Here is a 19,001-nt window from a genome sequence, read left to right on the forward strand (position 1 = left end):
ACCCATACATATTTAATATAAATATAAAATTTTAAAGACTTCTTGCCACTCATTCCAGGGAAGTGAAACTCTGTGGTCATATACATATACATATACATATACATATACATATACATATATATATATATATACACATATGTATATGTATATATATATGTTCATCACAGCCTTATTTGTAACAGTCCAAAACTAAAACCAATACATGACATCCTTCAACAGATGCACAGTTTAAAATACACAGACAAATAAAAGTATTAATTCTTCATAATGGAAAGAACACGTCTAAAACAAGACCAATGGGCTCAAAAGAACACTTACAGAGAGAGATGGACCCTTGATCACTTCTTTATTTATGAAAGTCAATTTTATTTAAACCCTACTATGTGGCACTGGACTATGCACTAGGAATACAGAACTTAACCAAAGTTGCAGTTCTACAAACTTCATGGAAAACTTCAACCTAGTATTTTAGAAGGGCCTCAGGGCTGCTTCAAGAACTGTACAGGGAGAAACTCGGAGTACAGAGATCAAGTCTAACTTGTTTCAGTCAATTATTACAGCCATCTGAGAATAAAAGCACGAGAAAACAGTTTCTTATTCTTTTGTTTAGCACCAAAGATTGGTTTATTTACTACACAAGTGTGTCTATTAGTCTCCTACACACAAGACAGTCTGTGAGGCACCAAGTACACAAAGAACGTCAAGAGAATGATGCTGCACTTTTCTCAAAACCACCATCCAGCAGCAAGAGCTCAGGATAAGAAGGATGCCAGTAGGAACAGAAGAAAATAGCAATTTCAGCTCTGTGTAGGCCTCCCACCACTGTCACAGAAAAGAACAGTCTAATAGTTTTTGTGCTAACAATAACCCAATAGGGACAGAAGCGCAGGTCTTACTATTTCTGGCATGACAGTGAAGAAACTGACATGCGGAGTAGCTAAAGGACTCTATTAAGGTCATTTCCAGTGGCAACAAAATACCTAGAAACCAAGTTGTTTATTCCAGGAGACACAGTTTTCACAGTTGATGCTCTTCCCTGTCAACTCATTCCTGACCAACAGCATACATTTGCAGGTGTCAGGCAGGACAGTGAAGTTGTTAAAGCAAATGCCAACATCCTGTGAGATGTCACCAGGTGAGATTAGTTATTTGATGGAAAGAAAAAAAGTATAAGTTATCAAAGGATCCCATTATACAAATACATACACACACACAGACACGATGGGACAAAAAAAAAAAAAAAAAAGCCTGCTCTTGGAAACATATGAATGAGCAAATAAGCATTTCAGCAGAAAGTGACATAATTAAATACACCACAAAAGCAAAAGACTCACTATAAATTTGATGCAATGAAGGTTTAGAGAATGACAGCTGAGCCAGACTTTCCAGTTAAGAAAAAGCAGAAGCTTGTATAAGGATGACACAGACAAACCTTCAGATTACAAAAAGAAAGGCGCCTACCAAAAGTGAGCATCACATTTAGATAAATAATCCACTTCCTACTTTCTTTGCTTCACTTTTCAACTGTACTCAAAGCCATTCTGAAACTATTTCACTTCCTTCTTTCTAGGAGAGTTATAATTTTCTAACCTTTCCTAGTCAAAGAGGATGAAAGTAACTTTGGCAAAACGGTTAAGACCCTGTGTATCACTGCCTTATTCTTCCACTTTCTTTCAACCTAAGTGAAACAAATCTCACCATCTTCTCCTGTACATAGTAAAATTTATATGTAACAATCAAGAACCACTTCACAACAGCTATCAGGAGAAATCAATTTATTTATTTTTGCTTTTTCAAGTTTCATGTAGCCTAGGCTGGCCTCAAAGTAGCCATGTAGCGTAGAGTGACTTTCAACTCTGGATGTTTATACGTCTGTATTCTGAGTACTAGGTTACAGGCTCAGTTTGTATCACTATTAATCATGATTTTATAAGCAGATTGATATATGTGGAACGTCAGCATGTTGTAGACTGATAACCAAAGCACACAAAACCTAAAGAAAAACAGCGCTAGTCATTTCATACTACTGAACGGGCAAATTACTTTTAAGAAGAGCAAAAATTATCATCATCCTTCCAAACAAGCAATGTTTTCCTCTTAAAATGCAACTCGGTTTTCAAGACAAAATAAGAACTGGAGGATGGCTGAGCAGGTGTAGCTCAGCTGTGAGAACTAGGTCAGGTCGCAGCACTCACAGCAGATGCTCCCAAACCCTGTCACTGCAGCTCCAAGGGAGCTGAGGCCCTCTTCTGGTCTCTGTGGGCACTGCACCCATGTACACATACACTCACAGATTCATACACACAGAGAAATTAACAAATCAAATATAACAATCTGATATTTTCATCAAATTCTTACGAGATTCATACTCATAACAAGTTACCTTCCTTTTAAAGATCTGGTGAATTTTACACAGCGGTAAATAGCCACTTAAATGACAATTCAGAATGGTGCGAAGTTTCACTGACAACATAATCATAACTTTGGGTGGAGTGCATGGTTTCAACCTGTAGCCCAAGCTAGCCTCAAATTCACAATCCTCCTATTTTAGCCACCTAGCACGGGTCTTTAATTCCTAAGACTTAATTCCATCACAAAAAAACATATATTCTATAAGCAATTAGCCTAAAGCTTAAATTTAAAACATAACAACCTTTTTAGGTGGGAAGGAGAACTGGGCCTGGTTTACATCTAGACCTTCAAGAAAAAGACCACTTAGGCAGCCAAACTGTATCCTAAGTGATGGTAAGGTAGCAACTGAACACGCAGCAACAGTGACATCTAGTGTTAAAAACTGTAAACACCTAGACCAGCATCAAACCACCTTCAGTGTTAACAATTCCCTGTTTGAAGCTTCTCTTCTTTCAAACCCTGCATTAATACAACCCATACCCTGCATTTAAACTGTCCATAATCAAATAGTTTCATAGGTCCACCCAAGGTAACTTTTTAAGAGAAAAATATCTGAGAGTAAATTCCCAAAAAAGCCAAAAGCACTGATTCTCCAAGTGGCTGAGTCTCTCACTGTTTCACAAAGTACAATGAAAAGGGAGTGAGAATACAAAGCTGGTTACATTTCTACTGGGCAAGCCAAGATGGTATGCTAGACAGTGCTGTATATATATATGTCCAAAAAAAGTAACCGGAGGCATTTCAGAAATATTTGTAGAAGATAAAAAGTAAAGAAAAAAAAAAAAAATCTCTGCTTACTGTGCCCAGAGGTGAGTCTGCGTTTCTGCCCTTCCAGCCCTGCCCTGTTCTGCTTTCCAAAATCTGCTTACTAAACAGCTGATCCACCAAGGACTTAGATTTAGGTAGCATGGCTTAACTCATTATGGTATTTTTATAGTTTTAGATCACTGATAAATCTATGAACTTGGAAGCTATTTTTAGCCTGGACAGTGTGTGTGAAGGTAAAGTTGGATTGAACTTACCTATTTGTTTTGGAAAGTTCTTCCTTTCCCCTTTTAACTCCAAATATTCTTGTGATCAAGGAACTAAAGAGAAGTGTGGATGAATTTCTCACCTAATGTAAAAATAAACATAAGCGTTAAGAACTATTCGTGGAATGAAACCAATGTTTACAATGTTTAAACTAGATATTCAAAATTATTACCTAACTGGGTGAGGCTAAGGAAAAAAGGTTTGTGTTCATAAAATAAGGCAACTGAAAAAAAAAAAAAAAAAAAAAACAAACTTTCTGATAATTCACTCAATGACTTCCTCTTAAACTGACCCAGTTGGAGAAATCCAACCACATGAACAGATTCTTCTAATAGCAACTGTTTCATCATGTATTTGCACACTTCTAAACAACAAATCAGACTTTCATTTCTCCACGTCCTGACAATGAACACTCCAGAAAAGACCTGAGCTCCTACTTTTACCTGTGAAAAATATTTGTGAGATTTACCTTTATAGAATCCAGATAATTAAAACAGCCAAAACATCAGTTAATATTCAAGATGTCATTTATTAATCTTCAACACCAGTAGGCCATTCAAGTAACTTAAATTTTTTTCTTTCTTCTTCTTCCCTCCCCACCCCTTTGGCTGAGACAGAGTTTCAGGGACAGGGACAGCCGTGGCTGTCCTAGATCTCCTGTGTAGCCCATGCTGGCCTTGAACTCATAAAGATCTGCCTGCCTCTGCCTCCCAAATGCTGGGATTGTGCACCCACCCAGCCTCTGAAATTATTATATGATAACTGATGAATAAAAATGAAGCAAGACAACTAGTCACGATAGCACAGACCTGTAATCTCAAGATTTGGGAGGCTAAAGCAGGAGAATCCTGAGCTGCAGGCCAGTCAGGTTACATAATGAGGCGCTATCATAAAAAGAAAAAAGTCATGCTGGACAGATGGCTCAGCAGTTTTAGATCCAGCGCTGCCTTTTGACCTCCTCAGAAGCCAGGCATGCATGTGGTATCACAATCATAATGTATGTCAACTAGTAACATAAGCTAAGAGGTTATCCACATTAAGGATGAGCAAAATAGTTCAAGAGGTAAAGGCTCTTGCTGCCAACCCTGATAACCTGAGCTCCATACCTGGAACCTATATGGTAGAAGGAAAAAAACTGACGCTCAGAGTTATCTTGTAAAAGACTGCCACACATGAGTCATGCAATTATTCATGCATGCACACATAAGAGTAATAATGTTTTAAAAGAAAATAAGAAAAAAATTAGAAAACAGCTTTCTGAAGCCATTGCAGTAACAGTGACATACTCAAATGCCCAAGAGTAGTAACAACAGAGACATCAGTACACTGTGTCTAGGGCAGTTACTATCCAGCTTAGGCTCACTAATGGCCACAAGGGAATAAAAGGCAGTAATGCCAGATCTTCTGTGTTTTTCAAGGGAAGCCAGACACCCTGTTTTTTTATATGAAATCTCACTATTTGGAAATGCTGGCAATAAATTAAAGAAAAGTGAGGCACCATCATGGAAGCCAAATAAAACACAGCAGCAGACTGTATCTGTCCTAACGGCCACCCACTGAAAGCTTTCCTTTGGAAGCCCGAATTGCCAATTCATCTACAATAACCTTGACTTTATGAAAATTGACTTTATGACTATATAAGCACCATTTACAGTATATCCCCAAACTAGACAGAGATCTACGGTCAACAGTCAATAAATAATGGAACCAGTACCTAATATCCCCAACCAGAAATCCCTCCATGCTGTTCCGCCATCAGTACTGCCTGTGCCTCAGCTCAGATCTGGATTATCTCAATTGTTCTTGGTTGTTTGTTGTCCCTCCCTTAATTCTAATGGATGGCTTTAATTTGCACTTCCTTAATGATAAAATGCTTTTAAGCATTTTTCTATGTGTCCATTGGTTACTTTCTTCCTTGAAGAAAGGTATTCAGATTCACTTTTATTTTCTTACTGAGTTTTAAGTAAATCTTTTAAAACCCAGGGCCTTGCCCATGCTAGCAAGTGTTTTACCATTTATCCATAACCCCAGCTGCCACTTTTTTGTTGTTGTTTTTTTATACGACAGAATCTTGCTATGTAGCCCAAACTAGGCTGGAACTTGCTATCCTCTTGCTTCAGTTTGGCAGATTTGGAATTACATATATGAACCTGCATACTTTGGTCATTTGAACATGGTATCAAATAGGATTGTATTAGTTATTTTTCTTATTGTTGTCACAAAACACCTGACAAAATGCAACTTAAGGAAGGAAAAGTTTATTCTGGTCTACAGTTCCACCATGACCCAGAAGGCGGGGTGGCAGGAGTGAGAAGCTAGCTGGTCACACTATACAGTCAGGGGGCAGAGAGTGGACAGGAAGTGGGAGGAGGCTGCAAAGCTTCCAGACCTGCTCCATGACCACCTTTTTTAAAGGCTCTACCCCTTAAAGGTTTCACAAACTTCCTAAGCAGTGACACCACATGGAAACCAAGTATTCAAACATGAGCCTCCAGAGGACATTTCATATTCACACTACAAAGGGCTTGGAGAGAAGCAGAGGAAGGAGGTGGAGGGCGACTTCACCCAAACCAAAACATATAAAAAGCCCTTAGGAAAACCCATTTTGTCAGCTAATTTTTTAAATACAGTAATTAAAGGACTTTGAGCACAAGTACCTTGCCTGTAAATATAGTGTTCCCCCCAGAAGACATGGCTTATTAAAATCTCAGTGCCAGGCTTAGTTATCTCCCTATGTGTTATTAGTCAGAGAGGCTACAAAAGCCCCCAAAACAACAAAGGCTAGTGCCACAGTTCTTGGTTGTCTACCAGAACTAGATGGAAAGACTCTACTGGAGATTCAAACAACTGGCATTTATTGCTTCATCATTCACAACTAAAAACTTGGAAAATAATCTCAATGTCTACCATCTTGTCACTACAGTAAGGACAAATGGTATACTGGAATATTACTCGGCCTTAGAAAGTAATGAAATTCTGATCTATGCTACAGCACACCTGAAACACAGCAAATACAGAGGGACATACAGTGTGTGATTGCACCTATGGATTTGTCAGGCAGGCAAACCCACAGAGAAGGCACAGCAGAGGGTACAGGAAGGAAGGAAGGAGTCAGTGATGGGGAACAACCCTCCTGTTTGTGATAAAAAGTTCAGAAAATACACAACAATGATAACACCTGTACTGGATTCCACTGAGTTGGGTATACTTACAAATGGCTGAAGTGGTAAATTAAAAAATGATAATGGACCATTAAAAGAAAAGAAGTAATGACCCAGAGCTGACTCACTACATACAGCAAAGAAAAATATATAGTAGTAACAGCCCAAAGACTGAGAGAAGTAGAAGCATACTATTAGTAAGTTCTTACACTTTATGTGGCATAAGTTAAAGATACACAAATGCCAAAGCAACCACAAAATAAAGTCATTATCAATAATAAACCAACAGAGGAGATAAAAAGGGAACCATAAAATGAAGGTACAAAATGTAGTCTAATCCAAACTTATCCCCTGAAGAAATAACTTGATAACATGCAGCATATATATTGTATCATCAAGTAAAAGGCCCGCTTGTAAAACCCTATTATCCAAAAACATAATGAACTCAATGGGCACACATGGCATGAACACTCACTGCCCAGACAGGTGACGTAAAGCCCAGAATCGCAGCCTTAGCTCCATCAGCAACATAAGGAACAATGCTTTCTCCCAGACGGGTATCTCTGAACAAGGCTCTGAGGATATTTAAAGCATGAACCTAGAATGAAAAGTTCAAAATCAGTGGTGGATCTAAAACTATGGTAATTTTAAATCTGTACACAAATTGCCAGAAGTGGACAGTTCTCAAATAAGATAGTACATTTAAGAGAATACACTTAAGGACTGAAAACCTAGGTAAAGGGTTTATAAAATGGAGCAATGCAACTAAAAAAGCTTCATCTATTGTACATATGTAGAATTCTGTACCTGGTAAATAAGAAAAGTAGGTTCTTTCTAAAGATACATGGAATATTTAATTTTTAAAAAACAATCCCCAAAACAGCCACAAATAAAATTAATAAATGTCAACTATTGCTACCTTGTACATTATGCTCTGATTACAGTGGAATTGCATAGATATATTGTTTTAATGCTTTTAAAATAAATATATTTTATTTTGCCCCCACCCCCACCAAGACAGTTTTACCGTGTAGCCCTGGCTGTCCTGTAACTAACTCTATAGACCACGCTGGCCTCAAACTCACAGAAATACGTCTGCCTCCCTATTGCTGGGATTAAAGGTATATCCCACCTCTCCCTAAAGTAAATACATATTAAAACATTGGTCAAGGGGCTGGAGAGATAGCTCAGAGGTTAAGAGCACTGACTGCTCTTACAGAAGACCCAAGCTCAGTATTCACAAAGTGGCTCACAACTCCAGTCACAAGTTATATAACTCCAGTTCTATGGGATCTGACAGCCTCTTCTGACCTCCATAAGAACCAGGCACAGGCATGGTACATATATTTATTCAGTCAAAGCATGAATCCACACAAAATGAATAACTATTAAAAAATCTAAGCAATGGTCAAGAAAATTTAATATTTATAGTTGATTGACACTGTACAAACTAACTGAATCATAAGAAATATAAACTTACATCTTCAATGGCCCTATTTAAAAATACTAAAAAACAAATGTTACATGTCCACTTACCATGACAAAAAAATAATAATTTTCAAAACAAAAGAAAAAGAAAGTTGTTTTAATTAAAAAAAAAAAAAAAAAAAAAGGCAAAAACACAACTGAGAGCATTAAGACAACCTTTGTGGCAGATCCAGGCCTTACACACACTAGTAAAGTGCTAGGCCACTTAGCTACATCCCAAGAACAAAAACTGATTGTTCAAAATCAGGTTTCTTACAATCCTAACAAGAAGGAAAGAAGTCACAAATAAGCAATATTACCAATGCCACAAGAATCTTATTATTTGTCAATGTTCCTATAACCTCGAGTCTTTTCAAAGTGGCCCACTAAGAAAATAAGCAGTTATATTTTCCACATTTCAATGAAAAATGTCTTGATATAGTCTTTTGGAAAAATGATTAATAATATGTTAGTTACTTTTCCCAGGGTTAAATTTCCCAAAGAATTCTCTTACAGTAATTGGCCCCTATGTAAATGTTAATCAACACCATACTTTCCCCCAGTCAGCCCATATTATGGGCTGGCACCTGATACTACCTAAGACCACATAAACTTACTTTTCTTTTGTGTAAACTTAGCTCTGTTCCCTAAAAGAAATAGTAATAGTTCCATAATAATAACATTAAGAAATATCTTACCAACTGAATGCTTTCAACAGAGTTCAAAAATTGTTTAATTCCATCAATACATATCAACTAAAGCAAGTTTATTTTGTGGAAAAAAAAAAAAAAAAAAAAAAAGACCAAAAAAGGGAGAAAAAAAAAAAAAAGCAAAAAGCAAAGCAACCCTCCCACACCCTTCACATCGGCCTCCCTTCAGCGTTCTGCATCTTTAGCAGACACTCTTAAAGAGCAACTGTACAGCAGAGACCTGTCGCCTCCGGCCTGCAGCAGCACACGCACATTCCCATCATTACCTGGGGGACTATGCCCTCTGAGGCATCTACAGACAAGGCCAAAGAGAGCAGCTCTTTCATTGTTATTTTTAACAAATCCATTTTGCCTTTCTTTGGTTCTGATGCCAACAACGCCTATGGGGGGGGGGGAGAACAAACACACAAACAAACAAAAACAAAAATCAATGAGCTTTTATTTTGCACATACCAATTTGTCAGCTTTAGAATCAATCCTCAAATTTAAAATACCATCTATTAAAAACAAGACTTTTGAGGTAATTTAATTAAGCCAGGCAATTTTAACCAGGAAGCTTAACTTCTGTATCCTTGCTCATATATAAAATTAGGTTAAGGTGAAATCATGTCAAGTCCATAGCCCCTTCTGTTTGCTTGTTAATTATAATTATAAATGTAAGCAACTGATGAATAAACAGTTTTGATTGACCACTTTATAAGAACCAAAATTAGGTAAAACATCAGATACAATAAGCAAGGCACTTTCAAAAACAAACTGATCAAATAAGAAATCTTTCTTTACTTAAACGATGTCAAAAATATTCTGGATTAGATTTCAGCTAAAGGTTTTCCAGCCCTCTAGAGACTGACCAACAACTTAATACTTAACCGAAGAGTCTACTGAAAGTCTAATCATAGCACAGCCTTTGAAACTCCACAGGACAAAAAGAAACATTACAAACTCCAAAGGGATCCTGCACTAGGACTTCAAAGGAGCATCTTATTTACTTTGTAACTAGCATTCAGTAACAAGATAATGGGCTACCAGCCAACTTGAAGCAATATAATAAAAAGAAATGAAGTACTGATATATGTGACAACATGAATAAACACTGAAAATACACTGCTAAGTGAAAGAAGCCAGACACAAGAGATTGAATATTGTATTATTCCATTTACAAGAAATGTCCAGAACAGACAAATCCACAGAGACAGAAAGATTAATGGTTGCCTAGACCCGAGAGCAGTGCAAGAAGGTGAGGTGGAATGGGGAGTAATTGCTAATGGGTGGGGGTTGGCAGATATTCTAAAATTAGATTATGCTAGCAGTTATCAACTCTGAGAGTATACGGAAAACCACTGTACTGTATGCATTAGATGCATGAACTGTGCCACAAGGGAATTATATCTTAACAAAGCTGTGAAAGAAAAACCACTTCAGTTACATTCTTGGACTCTGTCTTGCAAAATGCAGCTTCTGGCTCCCCGAAGTCAAAGTTTGCAACTACTCTTCTAAATCAATGACAAGCTATACAGTAAGAATATACAAGATAAATATATAAACAGATTTAAAATAAATTTCATCACAATATACTTATGCTCAGAAAACATGCTGTATGAATGTTAAAAAAAAAATTGTCTGTGCAAAGGGTAAACTCACGTACTAAAATGGTAGTTTTTTGCCACAGCTAACTTTAAACTGAAGTGATCAGCCAAACAAAGAGTATTACTTTATTGGTAAGTCATGCTAAAAAAAAAATAGGATCCTCTCTGAGCAGATTTTTCTAATAATTAAAACTTTATTCCACTACAATAAAAAAGAAAGCTACACTCAAGAGGTGTTCTACCCAGAAACATGGCTCCCTCCTTGCCCTCAGAGAACTAGGTAAAAGGATGGCAGTGTTACCTGTGAGTCTGGGCTTAGGAAATGGACTTGCGGATCACTCTGAACCTATGACCAAATGGCAGCACAAGGCGAGGAACCCAGCTGTGTAATACACAGTACAAACACAAGGCAGGACCGTCAGTTGCCAGACATCTGTCCTCAGAAAAGAAGGCCACACAGACACAGCAGGCTGGAGGGAACTGCAAGCAGGAAACTAAGCCACACTCACCCTACGTGGCTTAGCCCCAGAAACAGCTTATTTCCCAGGGCTACCCAGTGATCCCAGTCAATCGCTGCTGCAACTGCTGCCCCATGGGCACCAAAAGTCATGGAGAGACTGGGAATAAGAGAAAGAAGTAAAGGAGAAAAAGGAAAAACTACAGGAGGACTAAAAAAAGAGACCTACTTTACTGCCATTGCACTTAGTGACACTACCCAACTTGTGGATTTTGTTTTAGAATAAACAAGGATGACATCTGAGCTAGCACTGTGAGGGCACTGGTGTTTATTCTTTAGGATAATGAAGGTGCCATCTTTGTCCTCCATGCTGTAAGAGATAATTAATTAAAAAACAAGGGATCGACCATGTGTTCACCTGTGTTCAGGACTGTACTCACATATAGTCTCACATGAAGATGTGGTCAAAAGTCAGATGAACTGGGCCTAAGTCTTAGCAAGTTTTACATCCCTATGGCCTCTCCAGTCCCCAGTCTCTTCACTTAGGACATATTTATATGATAACTGTACCTATCTCATAAAGAGTTTAGGCAGGGATTTAATGAAGTAACAGAAGTGACACAGCCACCACTGAGAGCTACTATTAAGATAAGCTGGGCGTGGTGGCGCACACCTTTGATCCCAGGAGAGGCATGCGGATCTTTGTGAGTTCGAGGCCAGCCTGGTCAGGACATCCAAGGCCACACAGAAAAACTCTATCTCAAAACAACAACAAACAAAGATTATGATTTTGGGGGGCTCTGTGTTATTGGCACACACGTCTAGTTCCAGCATTCAGGAGGCAGAGGCAGTCGAATCTTTGAGTTCAAGGCCAGCCTGGGCTGCTAATCAAGTTCCAAGATAACCAGGGATATACAAAGAAACCATGTCTCAATAAAAAAAACAAATAAAAAAGATTATGATTTTTTATGAAAATTATTTTATAAAAGGACTCAAATATGGATGTTTCCTAGAAGTAAGCAATCCCTGTGTCCACAGTGACTTCTGATTACTAAATACACAGATGGAAATCTATACTGCCCTCTGTTTATATTACAAGACTGCTCTTCTAATCCAAGGACAGATCTGACACAGAACATACTGTCCACACATTAAAACAAAGTCACACAGGAGACAGAGAATGGCACAGCCAGTAAAAGTACTTGCCACCAAATGTTACCAACCTAAATTCAATCCCTGAGACCCACATGATGGAAAGAGAGAGCCAACTCCAGCAAGCTGTCCTCTGATCTCTATGTGTATCTCTATGTGTATAGTTAGCATGTGTATGCTTACACACACACATAAATAAGTAAATGTAATAAAAACTAAAAATAACAAAGTCACAGATGCTATGGTACTGAAAAGACAGAAACATCCAAATGCACTATGTCAACTCACACATTATAAAGGTGAAAATACAGTATCTTCAAAGCACAAACAGACCAGTGCCAAGCTCTTAGGAGAGTACCTGTATGTAGAAAGGAATCCCAGCACTGCGCCTTGTAGCACAGAGTTTGGATGAGGGATCACTGCTTTTAATTTCCTCCAAAACACTCCACAACCACTGCTCTGGCAGCTTTTGCAGACTCATATGAGAGCACCTAAAACGTATAAGCAAGCAATGTTTAGAATTATCAGGTACTAAAAGGTAAAAGTGCAACTGATGAGATCTAGAGTCACCCGAGAGACCCGTTTCTGGTTGTGCCTGTGAGGGGTTACCAAGTCCACCTGTGAGGCAAAGTTTGTAAGGAGGGAATGAGCTCAGCGGAGGCAGCCATCACTCTCTTCTTTCTGCCTATGGATGCAGCTCTTGATGCATTGACTTACCTGTCGTGATGTCTATATCTATGACCCACAACAGACCCCCATCTCCCTTAAGTTGCTTTTTGCAGGGTATTTCCTCACAGAAAACAAGAAAACACCTAAGACACCCTCTTTACTATGTGTCTTGGCACTTAAAGCTATTAAAGGTTCTCCTTCCTACAACTACTGCATAAAAATCACCCTATCCACAAATAAGCTTGATCACACAGGCTTGCCTACATACTCACAATGGTCTGAAGAAGGCTAGCTGAACTCTTACAGACTGTAAGAGTCAAGGCTTCCAACCAAAATATCATACACAGTATAGTTTTCTGCGATGTTTCCTGTAATTTGATTTTTAAATCTATAGAGGTCACACACAAAGTAAATGCATCTAAACTTACATTTTAATAATTATTTTATCTTATTTAAAATGTGGTTTCTCACAAATAATTTTTTTTTTCAGTTCTGTAGAGTATTAAGAATGAAATTTATCTGGGAAGAAGCAAGAAACGTAAATAGCTTATTTGAACACTATATAACAGGATGTTCTTAAAGTGTGTGGGTGTGTGTGCCTGCACATACACAAACAGGCAGGAATGCCATGGCAGAGAGGTCAGACACTCTCAGGAGTCCCTTCTCTGAGCTCCTCCATGTGCTGACCATTGCACCGGCCACCAGAAGACTTGTGCACTACTGTACTAGTTTTATCTGAAAAAGCGGCATACTCAACAGCAGGCCACAGCCACCGTAGAAGAGGGCACCTTGACGGAAGGGGGCTAGGGCACACATCGGGCCTAACGCAACAGGCAAAAGCGCCACTGCTGAGCTAGATCCCCAGTCCTTTTCTGATTTTCATTTTGAGAAAAGGTCTCAGTTAGTTGCCCATGCAGGCCTGGAATTTGGCAATCCCCTGACTCAGTCTTCCCAAGTAGAAGTTAAAGACCAGGGCCTGCTTAACTGAAAATTAACACATTATAATAAACAGATGCAAGTCGAAAAAAAATGCTTTTGTTTCAAATAAAGGAAAAATATGAGAAAGCTGGTGCAAGGGTTACAGCTTAAACACACATTTGGGATTTGTTTTTTTCTTTATTCTGTTGTAAAACAGTGAACTTCCATTTCTGACTAAACATTTCAGTTAGGAAGTAACATTTAGGTATACTTTTCATACTTCCTTAAATATAGAACTAATACTACTTAAAAGTAATCATTTTAAACTTTGAAATGGATTGAAGTATATCAGTCCTAAACCTTAGATTCAAAGCCACCTACACTCCACAGGCCGAGATTTTAAAGACTTCACTGTAGAATGGATTAAAAATTTTTCACCTTACCCTTTCTTCTTCCCATCTATGCCCTTCAGCCACCAAAACTAATTCTCCAAAATTTAAAGCATTGGCTGGGGATGTAGTTCAGTTGGTACAGAGTTTGCTTGGCACACTGCAGGCCCTAGGTTAAATCCCAGTACTGAGGGGGAAAAGTCAGAATCAGTAGACTAAATAAGACCCAAAGGCTTAACGACAAACTCTCACATGACAGCCTTGTTTGGTCCCTGATTAGAACAAATACAAGAACAATACTGCCAAGTAATATAAAAAATTAATAAATATTCTACATATAGCAGACACCCAGGATAACAGTGGCACTGGAACATGAGAAAGAGTATCTATATTTTTAAAGACACATACAGAAAGGCCTAGGTATAAAATTCACAAATCAAAATTAATATTCTAATACTTCAACAACTACCAGGCAAACAAAAGCACATGTGGCAAATTCCAGTAACTGTTGAATCTGAGAAATGAATAAAGGCAATTTGATCTATTAGTCTCTCTACTTTTAAACATGTTTGTTTACATGTATGTACATACATATACACATATTTGTACTTTAAGAAGTAAAGCTGCTTCCTATTCTATCATCTTAAAGATAAATGTTGTTCCTATGTTGGCAGTACTAAGTACAGAGCCTAGGGCCTTGCCACTGCCAGGTGAATACTCTTTCAGTAAGTCCGTTCCCAGCCACAGATAGTAGTTTCTTTAGCTTATTTAACACTGCCAACTGAAGACACTTGAGATGGCCCAGCAGTTAAGAACACGGACCACTCTTGTAAGAGGGCCTGAGTTCAGTTCCCAGAACCCATGTCAGATGGCTCACCATTCTCAAACTCCAGGACTCAACACCTTCTTCTGACCTCACATGTACATACTCACACATAAGTAAATGTTTTTAAAACTAACTGGGAATAAATAATCTTTTATTTTGCAATCAAAAAATGAACTTTATATTCCTCAAGGCAATTATATAAATGCTAACGACACAGTTACAGCTTGAACTGCCACCATCTCTGAGCCCTTTCATAACTAAAAACAGGAAGAATATATATGGGTTAATATATAGCTCCTAATAAGTAGTCAAGGAAAAAAATCAAAAGCATTTTGTGTTCACATGAATATGTTGGCGTTACATACAGACGAAAGTCACTTTTTTAACTTTATTTTTTTATTTTTATTAATTACAGTTTATTCACATTGTATCCCCCCTGTACCTCCGTCCCTCCTCCCCTCCCAAACTCACCCTCCTTCCCCCTTTTCCACCCATGTCCCTCTCCCAAGTCCACTGATAGGGGAAGTCCACCTCTCCTTCCCTCTGATCCTAGTCTATCAGGTCTCATTAGGAGTGGTTGCATTGTCATCTTCTGTGGCCTAGTAAGACTGCTCCCCCATCATGGGGAGGTGATCAAAGAGCAGGCCAATCAGTTCAGGTCAGAGACAGTCACTGTTCCCATTACTATGGGACCCACTTGGACACTGAGCTATCATGGGCTACATCTGTGCAGGGGGTCTAGTTTATCTCCATGAATGGTCCTTGGTTGGGAGTATCAGTCTCAGAAAAGACCCCTGTACCCAGATTTTTTTGGTTCTGTTGCTCTCCTTGTGGAGCTCCTGTCCCCTCCAGGTCTTACTATCTCTCCCTTCTTTCATAAGATTCCCTGGACTCTAGGCCACAGAGGAGAACTTTGCAGCCAGTCCTGAAGATACCTGATAAAACAGGGTCAGATGAAAGGGGAGAAGGTCCTCCCCTATCAGTGGACTTGGAAAGGGGCAGGGAGGAGATGAGGGAGAGAGGATGGGATTGGGAGGGAATGAGGGAGCAAGATACAGCTGGGATACAGAATTAATAAAATGTAACTAATAATAAAAATAGAAATAAATTTAAAAAAAAAAGATTCCCTGCACTCTGCCCAAAGTTTGGTTATAAGTCTCAGCATCTGCTCTGATACTCTGCAGGGTAGAGCCTTTCAGAGGCCCTCTGTGGTAGGCTCCTGTCCTGTTCCCTGTTTTCTCCCTCTTTTGATGTCCACCCTCTTTGCCCTTCTGAGTGAGGATTGAACATCTTAGCTAGAGTCCTCCTTCTTGATTAGTTTCTTTAGGTGTACAGATTTTAGTATGTTTACCCTATATTATTTATCTAAAATCCATTTATGAGTGAGTATATACCCTGTGTGTCTTTCTGCTTCTAGGATACCTCACTTAGGATGATCTTTTCCAGTTCCCACCATTTGCCTGCAAATTTCATGATTTCCTTTTTTTTATTGCTGAGTAATATTCCAAAGAAAGTCACTTTTACAGTGTCTTGATGTAGAATTATCTAAAAATTTCATTTCCTTGAACTTTCTGCTCCATTGAAGAACTGCCTTAAAGATACGGCTACAGCCTACCACAGGGCAAGTCAATAAAAATTCACTCCACATAAGAGACAGGGAGAAATGAAGTGCAGGAATGACAGGAACTTGTGCTCTTATCAAGTGCACTGCAATACTAGCACATACTGACACTAGTACAGTGAGGCTTCTCTACACAGCCTCTCTTAGGTCTTCCTGTGCCAGCAAATGAAGGCCACAGAAACCAAGCAGGTCTGTGATCACTGGGCTACCTCTCTAGGTATCACACTATCAACTGACAACTGTTCTAGACTACTCATCAAATCTTGATTTAAATGACAATATTCTTCTTAGTTTGAAAGGCCACATATGACCTGGACCTACCTTTCTTACTTTAACTTCACCAACTTCTACACACTCTGTTTTAACAAGGTTCTTGCCGTTGCTGGCCTTCTGCACAAACATAAAACACATGCACCAAATATGCAAACATGTCCATATTTCCAACTAAGCACCTGTTTATAGTATCTACACATACTCCTCTTCATCAAAATTGATAAACTTTCTAACTTATATGGAGCAATTACTAGGCACAGGTGTACATAGAGCTGGTGATGTCATGAAGGGAATGGGTTATAAGCTGGACAATGAAGGTTGTTTGGAGGAACAGTGGAGAGCCTACAAAGTAGAGTTCATAGGGTCCTGAAAGCAGATGAGCAAGGAACAAGCTTTAGCCAAGGTCCCAAAGACAATTCCCTCATTTAGATTCTTGGCTATTTGAACTGTAAACACTTAGTCAGGCCTATTTATTCCCTTGAGTATTGCATACTAAGGACTAAATGTACCTTATTAATTTGGGGATTTCCAAAGCAAGGCCAGAAGAATGTTCTACAAAATTACAGCTAGCAAAGTGCCCTCAAAAGAGCCCTCTGTGCCCACTGAAGACCAGCAACCTTGGGAAGGAGCTCCGAGAAATGCTCAGGGAACTTGCTCCTGCCATTCAGTCCAGGTTTTGTTCTGCTCTGGAATTCCCCAGCACCAAACCAGCTTTTCTCAAGAATTCTCTAATTGGCTGGTTTCCAGTCTGGGCTTTGCCACTGAGCTCTACTTCTTTGATTCCCTTGCTTCCTAGCTCTGCTTCTCTCTTGGACTAGACCTCCCATCCCAAAGTTACATAGGAAAATCTGAACCAACAGCATAATTCTCAGTCTCTTCATTCATGTGAAATTCAGATGTACTTTAAACACAACCCTACAGGTTTTAGTTAAATTACCATACTGGAAATATATTTGCCCTGCTACACAGAAAGAAAACATTATTGCATGTCTGGGATGCATCTAGTCCATACATCTGATCCTTCATCATCCTTGTAACAAACACACGCATGAGAAAATACTGTTTCCTGACAGATGAAGGCAAGGACACAGTGGTTTAGAACACCAATCAGGAAGTCAGGCTGGACAAGCATTTAAGTGGATGTTTAGGAACCCCAACTATGGAGCCAAGTTAAGGAGTCAGATCTCTTCTGTGCCCCATAAAAGCTATGTAATCTAGGACATGTTACAAAAGCGCTACTTCCCGTCTTTCTCCCTATCCCATGAATGCTGTTAAAAATGAGTTTTCTCTTGGAACATCGGAGGCATTTTATAATATTACCTGATTATAAGAAACTTAAATTAGATATAATCGGCTTACATTTTGAAAAGGCATCCTCCACACTGACACAACACCCCCTTTCATAACACCCGAAATATACACATGAAAGCCCTAAAACCAGTTAAACTGAAGACCAAGATAACCACAGGGAATTACAAAGTGAAAATGCTGACACATGAAAGAGGCTTACAGCATGGCAGATTTCAAAGCAGCGGTGCATGGTGGCCACGAAGTCAGCTTCTGTGAGGAAGCCAGTCTATATCTCCCAGAGAGGAAACTTCAGTACCTTCCTCTCCCACGAGAGGGGACTTAAAAGGGGCTACTGCCAGAGCTGGGGCTACAGACAAGAAACGCCATAAGCACAGGGAAACCCTGATCCAGGCTTTCTATCAAATTGTTGGTTAAATCAGTGATGCCCCAGTGGGACTAGGAAGAGATGGACCAGAATAACACAAGCTGGTTTACCTCCTCAGAGAAATGAATCCAAATAAACAAAGAAATTAATCAAAATTTCCTAATTATAATCAGCAAACCAAATCTCACAACACAAATACATTTCTTATTAAGGACAGCTAAAAATAATTGGAACATAAATTGACTCTAAATGAAACCAATTTTACAGGGCAGACTGACAATGACCTTAAAATAACTTGGCTGTAGTATGCTAAAGAAATAATTAAGGAACGATAGTTTCCTACGGAGTCCCGGAGAGATGGGGATGTCGCTCAATGGCAGGGTGCTCACCGAGCCAGATGCCACGAGCCAGGCCCGGCTTCAATACCTGCACTACAGAGGAGAAAAGCACAAAAGGAATATTTGCTGTCAGGAATGGCACATATTTGTCTTGCCAGAACTCAGGAGTAAAGGCAACTCTGACTACATAGTAAGTTGGAGGCCACTGTTGGCTACATGAAACTGTCAAATTTTTTAAAGTGCAAGAAATTATGAAAAACAATGCTGAAACAGGCATAAATTAAAAAAACAGAAATTTTGTATCAGTATAATTTC

The 19,001-nt window shown here is 38.9% G+C and overlaps 1 protein-coding gene across 1 annotated transcript in view; it reads right to left on the minus strand.

Annotated features, from left to right (window-relative positions):
- The window catches only part of Thada (THADA armadillo repeat containing), a 296,591-nt gene that overhangs the window by 214,946 nt on the left and 62,644 nt on the right, over window positions 1-19,001 (minus strand). Inside the window, exons 23-26 of the mRNA XM_055619015.1 lie at window positions 12,336-12,468; window positions 9,049-9,162; window positions 7,081-7,203; window positions 3,435-3,526 (exon numbers count right to left, since the gene is read on the minus strand). Coding sequence (XP_055474990.1) covers window positions 3,435-3,526; window positions 7,081-7,203; window positions 9,049-9,162; window positions 12,336-12,468 — 462 coding nt within the window. The remainder of the gene's footprint in view (window positions 1-3,434; window positions 3,527-7,080; window positions 7,204-9,048; window positions 9,163-12,335; window positions 12,469-19,001) is intronic.

The sequence above is a fragment of the Psammomys obesus genome, unplaced genomic scaffold, assembly GCF_907164565.1.
Source record: "Psammomys obesus unplaced genomic scaffold, mPsaObe1.curated_primary_1811, whole genome shotgun sequence".
Classification (NCBI taxonomy): domain Eukaryota; kingdom Metazoa; phylum Chordata; class Mammalia; order Rodentia; family Muridae; genus Psammomys; species Psammomys obesus.